The 19,762-nt window shown below is 35.0% G+C and overlaps 2 protein-coding genes across 2 annotated transcripts; both read right to left on the bottom strand.

Moving 5' to 3' along the window:
* Positions 1-8,262: 8,262 nt before the first annotated feature.
* LOC120140948 (1-aminocyclopropane-1-carboxylate synthase 3-like) lies at positions 8,263-10,079 on the bottom strand. The gene is made up of 3 exons (XM_039155929.1): positions 9,933-10,079; positions 9,510-9,802; positions 8,263-9,435 (listed from the first exon to the last, which is right to left on the bottom strand). Exons 1-3 carry the CDS (start codon positions 10,077-10,079, stop codon positions 8,466-8,468), a joined length of 1,410 nt encoding a protein of 469 aa, XP_039011860.1. The 3' UTR covers positions 8,263-8,465.
* Positions 10,080-16,558: 6,479 nt separating this feature from the next.
* On the bottom strand, positions 16,559-17,270 carry LOC120140947 (uncharacterized mitochondrial protein AtMg00810-like). The gene is made up of 3 exons (XM_039155928.1): positions 17,243-17,270; positions 16,878-17,135; positions 16,559-16,707 (listed from the first exon to the last, which is right to left on the bottom strand). The coding sequence occupies exons 1-3, from the start codon at positions 17,268-17,270 to the stop codon at positions 16,559-16,561; spliced, it is 435 nt and encodes a 144-aa protein (XP_039011859.1).
* Between the last annotated feature and the right edge of the window lie 2,492 nt (positions 17,271-19,762).

Below are 19,762 nucleotides of genomic sequence, written 5' to 3'. Positions count from 1 at the left end.
CTCCATTGAAGAAAGGAGGCTTATTGACGGGCATCGAATCGAGATCGAAGTCGGAGTTTGAAGCGCCGGTCATTGATGACTTGAAAATCGATGTAACTCTTCCTGAATTAACTCAAGAGGTGATTAAACCTTCAAATGAGTGAGGCTTTGGTACCAATTGTTGACTTAATCGATCGATGGAGTTGGCCAAGAGGGGGTGAATTGGCAAATAAAAATTTCGGTGGAAGCTTTGCAGAAAATTGAAAAGATTTGCACAGCAATTTAGAGTGGTTCGAGTTTCTCAACCAACGTCTACGTCCACTACCTTAGCTATCCACACTAAAGATTTTCCACAAATTCACTCATTTGTCTTTCTTTTGAGGACAAAGAGTAACCTTACAAATCCCTCAAGAATTATACCCCAAATTCTTAAGAACACTCTCTCCCAAAGAGAATAATACAAATTTTGCAAACTTACATGAAAATCCTCACAAGACAAGATGTTTGCACAATTCTAGAACAAAGAAAGAACACTCAAGAATAATACAATTGAGCACAATAAGTGTTCTTGAAAGCAAAAATGAATATTGAATGAAATAGGCTTGAAAATGCTCAAACTTAAGGTTTGATGTTTTCTCTTTGATTCTCTCTTGATTCTTGTTGATTGTTGTTTCTTGTTATTGATCAATGGCTTCTAAGCTTGTTTAAATACACCTTCAAATGATTCTGAACGTTGAGGATGATTAGTGGAGTCAATAGAGCCGTTTTAGTGTGAAATCAATTAATAAAACAGCTTGGAGCGTAGGGGGAATCGGTTCCCTAAGTGTAAAATTCAAATATTTGGACCATTAAACAGGGGGAATCGGTACCCCCTTGGGGGGGGGGGAATCGGTTCCCTCCGAGCATTCTGTTTTTCTCGGAGCCAAACCATTCAGGGGGAATCGGTTCCCTCTGAGCAATCTGGAATTTTTGGCTTTGCAATGGTTCGAAATATTTTGTAAAATTGTTTTGAAATTATTTTAAGATTAAAACTTAATTTTACACTTGAGTAAGGATTAAAAAATGACATTTGAAAGATTTGGAGTAATATTTTGATATTCGAATAATTATATAGAATATACTTTAGAAAATCTTTTGGAAAATCTTAAAATTCATTTAACTTAATTTGTTATATCGAAATATCAAAATGTTTTCAACACAGGGCAAGATTCTTTGTTGGAGATGGAGTTAGTGTTGGTAAAGGTCGAACAATTGTAGGGTTAATATGGGAGAATTGGCACCATGCAAGGAAGAAAACAATATGGATTTTTGTTGGTTCTGATCTGAAGTTCGATGTGAGAAGAGATTTGGATGATATTGAAATACCATTAGAAGTTGAAATGGAGGCTATGTATAAAAGAGCAACAAAGCTTTGGGTAAAGCTTCGAGTGGAATTGTTGTCAGCAAGTGTTTTTCATAGTAATGATAAACCTAATTCCAGTCAGTTGTGGAGAATGTATTGGTCAAGTCATCAACATTTTTTTAGACACATGTGTATGTCAGCTAAGGTGCCTGCTACGGTGAGGCTTGCTAAACAAACACTAATGGAAGATAAGTGTATAGTTATAGGACTTCAGAGGCTTGCCAAGTGATATATCATTAGAATCTGGTGCAACAAATCAAACTGATACCAAGTGGGTGCTTACATTGGCAATGGCATTGCTTGGAAAAGGTGAGTTTTGTATGCAATTTTTTTCACAAAGACTGAACAAAATGGGATGCACATCATTGTAAGGAAGAAATTGTTTGATACTTGAGAACAAGGATTATTTCAAGGGAAGGGGAATGTCATAACTATATGGGAAGTCAACAAAAAATATAGTAGGAATCAATTACTAAAATAACAACTTTTGAATCTGAAATTTTTCAGAAGACTCAAGCAAGGCTGAAATTTTTTGCTAAAATAAAATTGACAAACAGAGGTATAAAGACTAAGGACATAATTTACATGAAGTTTCGGTCTTACCATAAACCTCACTTGCTCTTCGAAAGGATTAAGGCAAGCAGCAAGGGTCTATGGTACCTACATTGTTTTACATTGTATGGGGTTAATAGCATACAACTTGTTATATGAGTCCTCGAAGGCGCAAACAGTGAATTATAATAGTTTTTTGAAAAAAGAATCTTGAGATCAACACATTACCTCATTGGAGCCTTTCAAGTTTGGACATAAATGACAGTTGAATATCCAATCTGCTATGAAGTTTGACAAACATAGGGAGAAGAAGTACAATCAGCTGCACTGGACGAACTTAAGGTTGGAAAACGTCATTAGGGTAAATTATATTGTGCTTAAGGAACAATAATTAGGTTTTGATCCTTGGGGATAAGGATCCTTTCATGGAGGGGGTATTGTCATGATCATGAGAGATACAGAAATCGGATAAGACAAGAGAGAATTAGGAAAATTGGAAATAGGGTTAAAGATTTTAATTGAGGAGATTGGTACTGCCAGCAGTGAAGTGAGACACGCCAGCAACACCCAATAACACCTGCAAGGGAATCAAAATGTTAGATACAGTTGTATTGCCAGCTGGTAAATGGGATAGGATTGGTACAATGTAAAGATACAAAACAATGTATTGGGTAGGCTTACTTTAGGATTGCAATGAATGAAATCTAAGTTTTCTTGAATCCCCTTTCGTCTCTTCTTTAATCTCCATTTCTTATATTTTCTTCGATTATTCTTCTTTTGTTTTCTTCGATTACTCTTCTTCTTTCGCAGGGTCATAACAACTTTCCATACTCAGTAATCAAATTTTGTCATGTCATATTATGTTATACCAGTCATATTTTTATTATTAATTCCATGTGTTATAATTATATTTAAATTGATATATATTTACATCTTTGTATCGTATTAATGATTCAACTGTTTTGGACATCATAGCAAAATTGTTATATATTTGCATGGTTATAAGTATAGTGTCTAAAACTAATTGTTTTAATAAAATAATTTTAATTAATCATTGGTATCTGATCTATTGATCGACTAATCCAGATCGGGTATTGTAGAGACGAGGGCAACCCTCCTAACTCAGTTTGCTCTATTCGCAAACGTCAGGGTTAAAACCTCTAACATTACTTAAGAAATCTAATGTCTTATCCCACTAGACCAATCGGTTCTTTATTAATAAAATATTTTAATGTTTGAAAAATCACATCATTTTTCTTCAAATCTTTCTTGTCATTCTCTATAGTATTTGTTATGTTTAGACATAGCAAAATTTTTGAGACAAACTTTTTCTTAGTCAATGGTTTCATGTCTTTTGTGTCTCTACGTAAAAGTTATTCATTATTCTTTTACCTAAGACGGTTTGTTTTCGAAATTTACATATATATTATTATTCTCGCATTATGTTAGGTCGAATTTTAATTAAAAAAATTCTCTCCATGCCCACTTTTTCTACTTACTAAATTAAAATCAAAATATTACTTTTAATGATTTAAGCTCCTACGTGTCACATGCAAGAGACTATATTCGATTCCCTTGAGCTACCCCAGGGGTGCACAAAAAATCCGAATATTCGATTTTGCGAAAAAAATATCCGACATCGGATTTGGGAAAAACCGGTTATTTTTTAACCGGATCGGATTTTTTTAAACCGGTTATTTTAACCGGTTTGGAGAAAAAAACCTAGACCGGTTTTTTTACCGGATAAAAACCGGTTTGAAAAAAACCGGTTAAAAAACCGGTTTTTATCCGGAAAAAAAACCGGTATGAGTTTAAAAAACTAGCCGTTGATATAGCCGTTTGTGACCGTTTTGACCATTTTTTTCTTTAAAAAATTACCATTTTACCACCCTAAACATGTATAAATAGGTTGGGGATGTATTTGGTTGATTACAACTTTCTCAAATCTTATTACACAACACTTAAACATCTCTCAAATCTTAGTTTTGTAATTTTTTGTTCATCATGAGTAACACGGCTGAATCTTCCGTCGGGGGAAACCTTGAAGTCGTGAGAGTGATCGAACACACTCGAAACAAAGATATTTGGGATCACTACGATTTATGTGAGATGTCAAATGGCTCGAGGAGGGCGCGTTGTAAACTTTGTCTAAAGTTTCTTGCATCGGAAGGAAACACAACGTTGAAGAACCATTTGACAAAATCATGCAAGGCACTTCGCTCAAGATCGGATCCTAGTCAATCGAATCTTACACCGCAAGGTGGTGTTTTTGTTTACGACAACGAAAAATTACGAGAAGCGTTTACAAAGTTCGTGATTACAAAAGCATTGCCGTTCGACCACTTTGATGATGAAGATTTCACGACAACAATTCAACAACTAATGCAACCACGTTATACTCAAGTAAGTCGTACTACCCTTAGAAGAAATGCTATAAAAATGTGGCGTACGGCGAGGGAAAAAATGATTTTAGGATTCCAAGAACACCGTTATGGTGTGTCGCTTACATGTGACGTTTGGAGTTCCCCTCATAATACCGGAAATTTTTTTTTAGCCGTTACGTCACATTGGTTAGATCAAGATAATTGGCAAATGATGAAAAGAACAATCGCGTTTGAATTATTCGGTGAGCCGCATACCGATGCTAATTTATTTACACTTTTAAAAAGGGTAATTTGTCTTTATAAATTAGAAAATAAAGTTTTTTCTATATCCTTTGATAATGCATCGAATAATACAAACGCGGTTCCAAGATTGAAAATATTACTTTCACCGATTTTAGACGGTGCGTTTTTTCATACCCGTTGCGTTGCACACATAATTAATTTATCCGTGCAAGCCGGTTTGGAGGTTATTGAGCCAATTAGATTAGAATTTAAAACAATGATAAAATCGGTTCTTTGTAACAACAACAAAAGACTAAATGATTATAAACGATTTTGTAAGTCTGTTAATAAAAAAGCTTTGGGTCCTAATTTGGATTGTCCAACTCGTTGGAACTCAACTTGGATGATGATGCATACTGCCTTAAGGCAAAGGGAAACATTGCAAACATTTCACGATCGGCTTTTCGAGAGGGGTCATGTCCCAAACATTTATCCGGATTCGAGTTGGGAAACTATAGCCAAAATAACCGATTTGCTTGAGGTTTTTAAAAATGCAACAACTTTTTTATCCGGTGTTTATTACCCTACTAGCCCGTTGGTTCTTAATCAAATATTTTTGTTGGCTACCCGACTAAATGACTTTGAATTTGAAACCGAAGTTTTTCAAGAAATTGGCTTTGCAATGAAGGAAAAACTTTTAAAATATTTTAAGGAGATTCCCCCCATTTTTACTTGTGCCGCCGCTTTAAACCCAACGTTAAATGTTGGTGGGGTTGAAACACTAATTGAATAAATTGCGTTTGCTTTTAATCTAACCGATGATGAACCCAACTTTGTTCAAAACCAAATAAATTATTTTAACAAATGTTTTCGAGACATGTTTGCAATTTATTTAAATAAATACGGATCAAGTAGTGTAATACACGATCAAATGAGAATGAATGCGGAATCATCTAGTAGACGTCCAAGTAACATAAATTTGAATCTTTTTAACACTCTTGTAAATTCCCAATCCAAACGATCACGTACTACCACCCCAAGTAGCGAGTTGAGAAATTACATGTCATGCGATTTTCTATCAAAAATGACATTTGAAGAGTTTGAAAGTTTGGATATTTTGGCTTGGTGGAAAGAAAAGGAAGCACAATTTCCGATTCTAGCCGCCATGGCCCGTGATTTACTAACCGTCCAAGCTTCTACGGTAGCTTCGGAATCCACTTTTTCTGTTAGTGGCAGGGTTATATTGCAACGGAGATCAAGACTAAGTCCCGAGTCGGTGGAAGTATGCATTTGTTTAAAGGATTATTTGGATGGAGCGGCTCGTAAGCAACATATCACCACCCTAGAAGATGCAATTGATGCCGATTTGGAAGCAAACTTACACATTGAAGAAGTCGAACTTGGAATATCCCCTCCAAACGAAGAAGGCGAAGATGAAGAAGAAAAGTATTTGAATTTATCAAACTTGGAAGTATTTAAGTATTTCAATTATGTTGAGTTAATTAAGTATTTCAATTAAGTATTTGAATTTATCGAACTTGAGGTTTGATGCTTTCTCTTTGATTCTCTCTTGATTCTAGTTGCTTGATGTTTCTTGTCTTTGATCAATGGCTTCTAAGCTTGCTTAAATACACCTTGAATCACTTCTGAACGTTAGTGATAATTAATGAAGATAATATAGCCGTTTAAGTGTGAAAACATTTAATAAAAATGCTTGGAGCGTGGGGGAATCAGTACCCTCTCATAGGGAATCGGTTTCCTCTCATAGGGAATCGGTTCCCTAAGTGTAAAATTCAAATATTTCGACCGTTGAATAGGGGGAATCGGTACCCCTATGGGGGAATCGGTTCCCTCCGAGCATTCTGGAAATCTCGGAGCCAAACCATTCAGTGAGGAATCGGTACCCCCTTGGGGGGGAATCGGTTCCCTATGAGCAATCTGGAATATTAAAATCGGTTTTTTTATAACCGGTTTTTTAAAAAAACCGGTTATTTTAAAACCGAAACCGGTTACACCGGTTAGGATATCCGGCCCTCCAAACCGATTAGAAACCGAACCGGTTATTTTATAAACCGGTTTTTTTTCTATGGGAAAAAACCGGATCGGATAAAAACCGATCCGGATCGGATTGAAATCCGACAAATATGCACATCTAGCTACACCTAGAGTCCATGGCTTAATTTGATTTTGATGCTTATTAATATTATTTGATAATCAAACCCTGATTAGTACCTATTAATGAGTAAATCATATTTTGTCTTTGGGAAGCTTACTTCCTTTTCCTTTTTATTTTGCTCAAGTCCTGGACAACATAATCACCAAACTCTATTCATTGACATGTTTTTTGCTTGCTTTCTTGAAATTCCCGATGATTAATAACCATGAAGAGCAGTCTTTTTGTTGACTCAAAAACCGTGTAAACTCTCCTTCTTTTTAGCACTAATTAGAACCCTAGAAAGTTCAAATCCTATTTCACCTTTAACCTTTCTTGCAAGTAACTCTTCTTTTCTAAAGCTTACGTAGTAGGTGACGACTTTCAAAACCAAACAAAAACTGTTGTATCTTTTATATATATGGAATTATTATTTGATATAAATCATGTATAATTTATTTTAATCTTGAATTTTAAAATCTTATATTTTAAACTCTAAATTTTAAATTTATATATATTAATCATTCTTTTAGTTGAAGAGAATTTAAGGTTTGCAGTAACTATACGTAGGAATATACATGGCTTTGTTTCAACCACACAAATATATACAAGCATATATTTATGTACAAAAGAAGGTATTATGGGAAACCCAAGTCTCATAGATTGTTAAGGTCGGTTGAGCCACAATTAATGGAAGGGTGCTAAACGCAAACGCAGCTGATGATTATCAAAGTCACCATTTTCAACTTGTCGGGCGGGAGTGTTTCAACTACTCGTAACCTCAAATGGATGAGAGTTCAATCTTATTTGATTCATAATTCATTTTAAATATTTATTACGATGAGAGTTCTCGGAACTCAACGATATGCTGCTACACATAAAGAATTTATTGAGTATTATATTTGGAGTATTAGACGGTGTTCAAGAGTACAGAATTAATTTAGGTTGATTAGAGTTCTTATTACAAAAGTTTACTTTGTAATCACGTAATTATTTTTATAAGCATATAATAGTAATTAGAATTAAAAATAAGTCGATTAAACCTTTAATTTGTGTACAGTCGTAATTATTATATTCTTATTTTCGACATTTTAAAAAAATAATTTGTTCACAGTTTTTCTATGTTTGAAATCTTTCACGTAAAATCTTAGCACCTCTTCAAAAAAAATTATTTTACCATATCTCATCTATGGTCGCATCCATTAAAAACCATCAATCTCGTTAATTTTTCACCATGTCACTAATCCATTCATAATTAACTTCTAAATAATTAGTCATCTCCATATTTACATGAAAAAAATTAAAGATTTATCTTTTAAAAATAAAATAAAAGGAAAAATATAAAATAAACAAATTTTAATAGTTCAGATCTTTATGATCGTTTTTACAGTTATTGTTTCTCATGAAGTATAACAATACGCTATAAACTAAATTAAACTTAGCAAAGTTAATCTATTATACTTTATAAGGTGGTATCGAACATACATGTTTGAGATTAAAATCCTAACGATAAAGTTTGAGGGAGACGACAGTCCATACGTAAATTCAGGAATTATATTTTCATGCCACGTCGTAGACTTAAATTTTACAAGGTGATGAAACTGAGTACACTCCAAATCCCATGTAGATTGAGTGCAGTTTCTTCTCTGTCTGCAATTCCATAAATCATTTACTTTTGGACAAATTTATATAAAACAAAAAAAAATAATCTCTCAAAAAAGTATTTTCAATATGAACAATGTGTTCATACTGGTAAAGAAAAAATTAGCCAGACTTATCGTTCATCTTGCTCCCGATCATGGAACGACTGAAACGACAGCCGGAAAACCCATTTGGTGCGAAACTTCCTCCTCGAGTTCTTCAACTCTTGGTGGCTCCGGTGGTTACTGGTGATTGAACCGACGAAGGATTTCAACCTTTGTATGGCGAGTTTTAGGGTATCTTCGGACATGTTGGCGAAGCAAACACGGAACCACCCTGGTTCGCTGCAATGACACGAAGAACCAGGAGAAATATTCAGCTTAACATCGTAAACTATCCTCTTCCAAAGATCCATTTCGGCTTCGAATGTGTCGGAGCTCAGAAGATGTCTCATGTCGACCCAACAGAACAGCCCTGCATTGCTTTCTAAGCAGCAGATGCCGGCCTTTTCCAGGCCGGCAACGAGCATGCTTCGTTGCTTTCGAAGCCTCTTGTGGGTTTTGGCAATGTATTCTTTCGTGAACTTCTTGTCGGATAACATGGTGGAGAGGAGATACTGTGTTTGAGATGAAACTAGGCCGAAGCTGGACATTTTTGTGGCGGCGGCCACAACAATGGGATCGTTGGAGTAAATAGCACCAACTCGAAAACCAGGCAGACCCAGATCCTTTGAAAGGCTATAAACAATGTGAACTCTTTCCCAGACTTGGGTTTTCTCGAGGTTTCGATCTTTTAAAACCTCCATGATACTAACGAAAGCCGGCGAGCTAAAAACGGTTCCGGAGTAGATTTCGTCGCTGATCAAATGGATTTCTTTGTCAGTAATGAAGTTAACTAGAAGATCCAATTCATCTCTCGTCATGGTTGTACCCAATGGATTCGAGGGGTTGGTGACTAACACACCTTTCACCCTCAGGTTCTTTCTCTTAGCTTGTCGATAAGCTTCTTCCAGAGCTGACGCAGTGATTTGAAAGCGATTCGAACTGGTGCATTTGATCGGTACGATTTCAACCCCAGTTCTCCACTTGAGATCTCTATCGAATCTGTAAGGAAAAAAAAATGAATGAATTGTTGTTTAACATTTTGAACTAAGTTAAAGATACACAGTTGAACTTACCCTGGATAATAAGGCGTGGGAAGAAGGAAAGCATCGCCATGTTCGGCGAGACAGAACATTAGAGATTCATTTGCTGAGGTTGCACCGGCGGTGAGTACGATTCGATTTGGATCAAATGTTACTTTGTTTCCTCTGATTTCAGCCATGAAATCAACCAACGCCTGTTTGAATGCAGGGAGCCCATGATAATCTTGGAAAAGAGCAAGCTCTTTGAATATGGATTGCCCATCTCTCTTGAAACCAGCTACATCTGGGTTCTTATCCAACCAAGACTCGAGAAGATCAAATGAGAGCTGTAAAAAACAAAAAATACACACCACCATTAAGCTATAAACAAGAAACTACAATAATATTTTTAATTATTGAAAAAAAAAGCGAATACACTCTGTATTTTTCTGGGTTTTTTTTTTATTTTAAATTTACCTGATTCTCTGCAAGACCCATTTGAATAATCCCTTGAGGATTCTGGACTTCATCGTATGGATTCTTCTCGAATTCCTGCCATCCTAGGAAGTAAGAAGAATCTTGTCCATGAGAATTGCACGTGACTTTTCTCGACAACATCCCCATTATCAAGCCTCTCTATATGTACTTAGCCTGTAGCCAAAAGTGTGAATGCTATGCTTAGATCAAAACTAGCCAGGAAAAGCAACACTAGAATGATAGTTTGCTGCCGTATTTGAGCAAGTGTTGAAAATGAGAAACTTTGATTATTGCTGGTAATGGCCAAGCCTATCGAACATTGAGTGGTATAAATAAGGCAGGAAAATATTAAAATAATTAAAAATTATTTTACAATAGACAACTTCGAAACATTGACTCCGTGGTCAAAGACAAAGATTTTTAATTTACGGATGATATTAAACAAAAATTAATGTTTGATTTAGGTTTTCGTTCAAAGTTTATAACTGTCCTTCCGGTCATGTTAAATTAAAACTTCATGCATTTAAGTTTTTGAAGTCTACTCCATTTAATTATAAAATTTTAAAACTCAACTCATAATAAATTAGATAATTTTAATATAGGTAAATTAATTGGATAATTTTTAAATTATTGAATGAATTGAAATGAATATATAAGATTAAATAGAGTTTTAATTCCAATCATACATTTACATTTATTCAATTATTCCGAACCTCCGAACCAAAATAAATTGAAGGAAATTTTATATAACGAAAGTAAATCATAGCTCATATTAATTAAATTTACATACATATTATATTCTTGGTTCAAGCTTTCTCCACCGTGTAGGAGACATGCGTCTTCTATATACTCCAATTTTAATATCCAACTGGGGTAAGCAGAGCATTTTCTTTTCCATTTTTGTTGAGGAATTTTTATTTTGTTATAATGTTATGTTTAACGAAAACAAAGAGGCAAACTTTGAGAGACCTAAAAGCCATACCGACAGCAAATCTAATTAGAAAACAGCACAAGTGACCCACAGGACTGTAGTGTATGCCAATCTGGTCCATGTGTCCCCTTTCCTGTCCTAACCCATCGAACCCCATTGTCGGCCACTCTTGGTTTAACCGGCTTAATTCCCCATTGGTCAATGTTTTCCCCAGATTCTACAAAAATCAAAACAGAATCTCCCATTTCAAGTTATTGCTTTAACAACATTTAAAGTAATCGTTTCCGCCCTTTGTTTCTTTTAGCTACCTGATTTGTGTGTGTCATGATCACATGGGGAAGGTGAAGGCTGGTAGTGAGCTTCAATTTGAAGAGATTAAAAATGTCTTTGTTTTGGTTTTAAAAATATGGGACACAAAGGGTTTGGTGAAAATAATTAACTGGTCAAGGTATAGGTAGGTGAGACTGAATGACTGTAAACAAACCGAACGCATACGAACATAGGCATGTTCATGTTCGTTCATTTAAAAAATAAACGAACACGAATATAAACGAACAAATTTTTTTGTTCATGTTCGTTTATTAAGGAATATAACTTGTTCATATTCGTTCATTTAATAAATAAACGAACACGAACATAAATGAACACGAACATAAATGAACACGAACATAAACGTTGGAGACCCTACCTTCCATTGTTCTTTCATGAAAAATAGTCGACAATGCAAATCAACCAAATCTACAGTGATAAATAGCGTAAGAGCTGATTAGTAGTGATGAAATGTTTGAAGATATCAAATATTTCGATCGATATTTTAAAGATATTAAATGATTCACACGACTTTAATTTAACGCTATAACATTTATCTTAGTGGTCCATGATTACATATGAACAATCATTTTCCACTACGTTATTCTAATAATTTCACCGGCTAAAAGTTTTGTGACATCAATATCATACTTTATTGAGGTTTGTTAATAATGGTCATTTCCGTTGACAGAGTATAAAATTTAACAGCATGAAGATTTTGAACAGTACAAATTGGACTACAAGGCAATAACATAGATCCGAAATCCCTTTGATGTTACATATCGTAACTGATATTATTGCTAAATCACCATTCAAAATTTTAACGTACCTAAAATCTACTCCACAACTAAAGGTCACACAAGAACTATGAAAAAAAAAGTTCATTGTCAAAGTGTATTTTCTACTTATTAATGAGTTCTTCCTGGAAAACCCATTATTTCCGCTATTACACTCTTTTTCAGAAATTACATAGAAACCTTTGTTTTGTTTTATGACAAATTCTATATATTTTTCTCTTTACTGATGCTCATATACTTCCGATTGTTACTTTTATCTTCCCATCTATTTCTAGAAGGAAGTATGATGTTTTCTTGAGTTTTAGATGTGAAGATACCCGCAATAACTTTACATAACAACTATTAAGCCAAATAAAACAGAGAAAGAGATGAAAATAGACCTGTAAAACTTCATATTGCACTATAATATAACTTGTTTTGAAGCTTTCAGCAATCGTCTTCACTCTCCAGTGAACACTAGGATTTGGGAAAAAAAAGGAGGAAAATGAATATAGGTGCGAGGTGCCTCGGGTTAACATATTGGATTTAATCTCCAAATAAAATTGGGTTAATTATAGAGTTGGTCGTCAGAATATCAAATTAATTAATATTTTTAAGATACTTACAAATTGGTCACCAAAATTGATTTAAGAAGATTGGGTTAAACATAAATGAATGAACATAAACGAACATAATCGAACAAACATAAACGAACATAACCGAACGAACATAAACGAACATAACCGAACGTTCACGAACGTAAATTAACGAACGAGACCTATGTTCATGTTTGTTCATTTAATTAAACGAACACAAAATCTTGTTCATGTTCGTTCATTTAATAAATAAACGCACATAAATGAACTTCCCGCTGCACGGTTTATGAACGGTTCACTGAACGTTCAGTTCATTTACATGCCTATGAGACTGGGTGGGTTATCGCGGTATATTCCCCTCACAGATTTTACGTTTTTTCTTTTTTTTTTTTCCCTTTTTTACGAATAAAAATGATCTTTTATCATATATATTAGTATTAATAATTAGATTCATTAACTAATTTAAGTGTTAAATAAAAATGTTGTTTTCTTTAAAAATATTGAGTTCGGACAATCACATTTATAAAATATGTGCTTGTTATTAATTAACTAAAAAAATTCTAAACAAAATTAAAATATAGATATATTAATTGACATTATTAAGCATATTGAATTTTAACTCAATATTATTATTATTATATTTTAAAAATTATAAACTCAAACGCTTAAGAATGTATAATAAAATTTTGATTTAGAGATAAAGAATTATAGACAATTTTATAGATATTTTACTAAAAATCGTTTCTATTGAAAGAATACAACTGAAAGATAAAAGTGGATTAGGCCATGAAATTACATTAAATCAACGGGCTCCATAGAGTGGACTTGGACTCCAATACTAGTTAAAGAAGTCAAAATTAAGGATGCAAGCAGATATGGGATAGGGGTTGAGCCATTAATGTCGTATCCCACTAAACTATTAAGCTTCAACCAAATTCCATCTTACAGATAATTAATATGAAATGAAATGTCAAAATCTTAACGAAAGCGACCATTTATGGCAGAGAATTGACTCAAGGAATTGATAAAGTCAAACATTTTTTTCCAAAAAAATAAAATGTCAGTGACAAATACATAATCACCCAAAACTCTGCATATAATAAGGTCACTCAGTTCTTTTAGTGTAACAAAAGGGCTACACTGATCTGACTGATGCGATTTCATTTGCATTTGGATTGAAGGATCAGGCACGGCCATGGAACGACAAGCATAGGCATGACGCAAATTGAGTTAAATATATACATATATTGTTTCCTAAATGGGGTTTTGGGAAATAATTGAGGAAAGGCACGTGGTTTGTTGTTGGAGAAGGGTTATAAGGGCATGTGAAACCCTTGTTTACATGCCCCCTACAAGGGAGTGAAGGTCCACCATAGGGCTCAAACTCGATTCTATAGATTATGTATTATATGTTTTGTTTAATTGAATTTTACGATTTTACTTATAAAATGTTATCTTTTAAATTGATAATACTTTTAATATTAACTTTAAATTTATAATTTAAAGTTAAGGGCTCGAATTTAGATTAAAGAGATCATTTGGGCACAACCACAATTGGCTAAGCTAACCCTTCCAAGTTGGAACGTTGACAAGTAACGTGAAGCACGGGACAAAATCGTGGACCAATCGTCCATATTTGCTAACCTTTTATTCAATAACGTAGGACCCTCTCCAACCTTACATGAATGATCCTTTTGTCTCTCCTTTGTGACATTGATGCTTGACGTATGTAATATCCAATTTCCATACTGGATGTCACTGTTCAAATTGCTGCTTCGGTCGGGTTTTTAATCACATTAAGCTTATCTTGATTTTAATAAATTATAATGAGTATAAAAATAATAATTTAAAATCTTAATTAACTAATATTCATATCCGTAGTTAATAACTAAAATGGAGCTTAACTTCCATAAAGTCATGATATAAAACCAGAGTCTATTTCTTTTAATAGACAAATCAGATGTGTTTGGTTTTCCTTTTGAAAAGCCTACTTTCGAGGAAAAGTATTTGCATAAAGAAAGCATTTTATCTAAAAGAAAACAAGCCGTGGAAACATTAAACTATGTAAATTTCAAAGTTGGATTTAATGTTTTTCTTATATGTAATTAAAGGGTATGTTTTTTTAGGGATTTAGTCTGAATAGGCAAGTACGTGGAGGAATTCTAGGTCAAATTTGCATGAGAATGAACATATATATATATATATATATATATATATTATAGAACTTACAAGGTACGTGGCAACATACGTATAGATAAATTCAACATCGTTTTCCTGAACCACAAAAACTGGAGGGCGGTTCTTATCCAAATAGTTAGCTATCTATCTCAATAAAATTCTTAAAATAATATTATTAATTACCAAATAAAATTATTATTATTATTATCAATAGGGTTGGTTCAAGTGGTAAGTAGCTTGATATCGTTTAAATAATATCTCGAGTTCGAGTCATTGTGTATGCAGAAAACCCTTACGGGGAGGACTCACCCACCAAAAGCCAAGTGTGCAACAAGGGTCGATTCGGATTAGTTAAAACAAAGCCTTGGAACCGAGAGACCAACCAAAAAAATATTATTATTAATATGGTTTTAACGGTAAAGTATGTTGTATAGAAAAATCTATATTCAAACTTTAAAAACGATTATTAATAAAAATAATTGTAAACTTTAAATGTAGATCATGAAACCAACTTTGAAGATTAAAACATTAAATAAAATTATTATTAAAACTTGACCGTCAATACAAATTAATTTCCCATCAACATGATGACCGTGCGACAAAGATATCCACAACGCCTAGAAAGCTACATTTCTCTTTCATTCAAATTTCAAATTGTATAGAATTCATAATTGGAATAATGAGAAAACAAACCTAGCTAGCTAGATAGCTTAGTTTTTTATTTGATGTTAATATATATAACGATATCCAAATATTATTTTCATATGCATTGATGTATTATTATTTTAATTATTTTAATGTTTAAAAATTAGTTTTCATATAGAAAAATTATTTTAAATTGATTGCTGGTGTTATTTCATTTTTCCTTTAAAACCTATACATATCAATGAGTACGATACTATCAAGATTGTTTTGTATAACATTATCGACGTACTCCCTTTTCAAATTATGGAGTATGGACCTATTAAAATCCAAGTTCGAGTCATCTCATGAGTCTCCTCGACTGTTCCTTTCAAGACAACAGAAGTTTTGTCTACTTATGATATCCAAGTGGGTCGAGATGTTATGGGTATGGTGACATGGAATTGTAGCTGACTCTGGTACAGCATGCTTGCCCCGGTTGCGCGGTCGGTGGAGGCTCGATGCCAGCATAGTTTGAACATGATTGCTTGCGCCAATATTATGGCCTACGCTTGTACTATATTCCATGGTTTGATGGCCTTGTAAAGAAATCTATACTAAAGAGAAATGGATTTCTTGTTCACACTTTACAACGATACCAAGCTATGCTTATATAGTTTTACAAGATAGTTCATGCACTCATACAAGCTAACGTAACTAATTCATAACAGTTCTTAACTGCACTCAACAACCTTAACTGCATAATAACCAACACCCTCAACTATCCTCAACTGCATAACAACCTATAGGCTTAACATTCTCCCTGCTTCCTCTTCCTTCTACTCTTCCAAATGGAAACACTTGTACTTTTGATCTAAACTACTCAAACAACGGTCTGGATAACGGCTTAGTAAGTCCATCTGCAACTTGATGGCTTGCTGGGACGTAGTTAATCACAACTTGTTTAACAACCACCTTCTCCCGCACAAAGTGTATATCGAGTTCCACGTGTTTGGCCTTTGCATGATACACTGGATTGCTGCTCATGGCCACAACACCACTGTTATCACACCAGATGATTTGTACTCCTTGTTTCACAACACCCATATCTGACAAAAAAGCACCAACCCAAGCCACTTCAGCTGTTGCATCAGCTACACTGCGATACTCGACTTCCATGGTGGATCTTGAAACTGTCTTTTGCTTATTGGAAGTCTAGGACACTAGGTTATCCCCTACAAACACACAATACCCAGATATGGACTTTCTATCATCAAGATTATCACCCCAATCTTCATCTGCAAAGGCTATTATCTTTATATTCACTCCATACGGGGCTATCACTAACACATACTCAAGCGTGCCTGCAAGATATCGAAGTATCCTTTTAACATCAACCAGGTGACTCTAACGCGGTGCATACATGTATTGAGCTATTTGGTTCACACTATAGGTGATGTCAGGCCGAGTTTGACACGCATATAATAGTGCCCAACAACGCTACGATACTCCTTTGCATCACATAATAAATCACCAACCTCTGATTGTAACTTGCTTAACACCATAGGTGTTATTACTGGACCAGCTTTTTCCATGCCTGTTCTTGTCAACAGCTCAAGAATAAACTTGTGTTGGCTTAGTACCAACGTTCCTCCGCATCTTTCAATCTCAATCCCAAGGAAATAACTGCGCTCTCCCAGGTCTTTTAATGAAAATGCAACGTCCAGTTGTCGAACCACATCATCAATCTCTGTGTTCGAGTTTCCAATAACTATAATATCGTCAACATAGACTAGCATATAGGTATGCACACCATTGTTATTACGTATGAACAATGATGTATCATCCCTGGATTCATTGAACCCTAAATTAAACAAACACTACTTCAACTGTGCTTACCAGTTCCTAGGCGCCTGTCGAAGTCCATACAGGGCCTTGTTCAGCTTACACACAAGTTGGCTGCCATTTTCAACATACTATTCAAAGCCTGGTGGCTGCTGCATATACACATCCTCGTGTAACTCTCCATTCAGAAACGCGTTGTTAATGTCAATCTGACGCAGCTGTAACTGTCTTGTTACAGCTAACGACAAAACCACATGAATTGTGGGAAATTTAATTACTAGACTGAAGGTCTCGGTGAAATCCTGCCTTGGTACTTGCGAGTACCCCTTAGAACCCAAACGGGCCTTGTATCTCTGAACAGACCCATCTGGGTTAGTCTTTAGTTTGAACAACCATTTGCAGCCTATAACCGATCTCCCAGGTGGCAGCTTCATAACAGTCCACGTCCCATTGCTTTGCAACACATCAAGCTCAGCATATACTGCTATTTTCCGGTTAGGGGACTTCAACGCATCATATACATTGTTTGGTTCCACCGTCTCTGAAGACATCTTGATTAACTTAGGTCTAAAAGCACCACACTTGCTCCTTGTCATCATAGGATGAGCGTTTACAGTAGGTATATTTGGCATCAAGGGTTCTTACACAGCTCCATCATCAGTGTTTGAAACCACAAGTTCTTGCACAACGAAACCATCACTGTTCTCACCAGTTTGCCCATCAAAGACCATTACATCATTAGAGTTTTATGTAGGACCAGGCTCACCAGCAGCTTCATGCATTCCATTAATCGAAGTGCCTTGCATACTTTCTAAAGCACTTTGTAGATTCTCTGAAGTACTTTGCACATTCTCTGAAGTACTTTGCACAGGTCTATGCACTGCATCAACATCTCCCATGGCATATGTTATTGCTCGTAACTGCTGAACATCAGTTACAACCTCCAAGTCAGTTGATTCTACTGCACTGTCATTTGTAGGGACCTTGGTGGCCAAACCTGTAAATGGAAATACTGACTTATCAAATACAACATGACACGAAACATAGATCCTTCCACTCGATGCAAGAAACAAATATTCTTTGTGTTGTGAGCTATAACCCAGGAAGGTGCAAACTTGAGACCTGAACTCAAGCTTATGAGTCTGAAATAAACTGAGGCGTGGGAAGCATTTACACCCGAAGACCCTCATCGAAGTGTAATCAGTTTATTTTCCAAAAAGCTTCTCACATGGGGACATGTCACTCAATACCTTAGTTGGAAGTCTATTAATAGTGTGAACTGCAGTCATGGCAGCATAAAACCAGCATTGTATAGGCATAGACGCTTGAGCTAACAAAACTAGGGTCATCTCAATGATATGTCTATGTTTCTTCTCCACAATTCCATTCTCCTTGGAGGTGTGGGGGCACGAAAGCCTATGATTGATGCCATCTTGCAGCAGAACACGAGACAAACTCATGTACTCGCCACCCCAATCACTTTAAACCACTTTTATCGATGCACCAAACTGATTCAGCACTAGTGTTTTAAACAACCCAAACACCATTACAACTTGAGCCTTATTGTGTAGGAAATAAATCCACGTGTGTCTTGAATAGGCATCAACAAACATCAAATAATACTTAAATCCTTTGGAGGCAACATGAGTCGGGCCCCAAAGGTCATTGAACACTAATTCGAATGGAGCACAATACACAGAAGTAGAATTAGGAAATAACAGCTTGTGACTCTTGCCAATGCAACAAGTATCGCATTTTTCATTCATATTCGAAGAAAATGATACATCAATGTCCTTACATGCTTTGACAACAGTATTATAAGTGGCATGTCCTAATCTCCTATGACAAAGAGCGTACAGATTAGAGTTACTAACATCAGCGAGATTAACTTGGGTTTTTTCACAAACACTTGGCGAACCAGTCTCGAAAAACACATACAAGCCATCCTTGACCTTCCCCGAAAACAACACTTCACTCGTGGAGCTATCTCGAACATAACAACCATGCGCATGAAATTCAAAGTACACCTTATTATCCCTAGCACACTTTAAAATCGAAAGCAGATTATTTGTTACACCAGGTACATGTAAAAGAAATCTATACTAAAGAGAAATGTATTTCTTGTTCACTCTTTACAACGATACCATGCTATACTTATATAGTTTTACAAGATAGCTCATGCACTCATACAATCTAACGTAACTAATTCATAACAGTTCTTAACTGCACTCAACAGCCTTAACTGCATAATAACCAACACCCTCAACTATCCTCAACTGCATAACAGCCTATAGTCTTAACAAGCCTGAAATGCATACACCAATTGGAGACCAGAGATGATGTACTTCCATAGAAAACCTAGAAAGTCACTTGTCATTACGCTTGAATCCATAATATCTTTGATTTTTTCTGTTCATTGATTTATCATTTTATTTATATAGATTTGATTAATAATCTATTTCATTTTTTTGGGTCAAATTTACCAGATTGGTTATGGTTATCCTTTGCTTTATGCAAAAGTTTTACTATGGTGTTGGTTATAGGTGACGAACATTGATTTTTGCACCAATGGCT

This window comes from Hibiscus syriacus, unplaced genomic scaffold, assembly GCF_006381635.1.
Source record: "Hibiscus syriacus cultivar Baekdansim isolate YM2019G1 unplaced genomic scaffold, ASM638163v2 tig00110788_pilon, whole genome shotgun sequence".
Classification (NCBI taxonomy): Eukaryota; Viridiplantae; Streptophyta; class Magnoliopsida; order Malvales; family Malvaceae; genus Hibiscus; species Hibiscus syriacus.
Note: the sequence above shows the minus strand (reverse complement) of the source record. Positions and strands in the feature narration are given on the sequence as shown.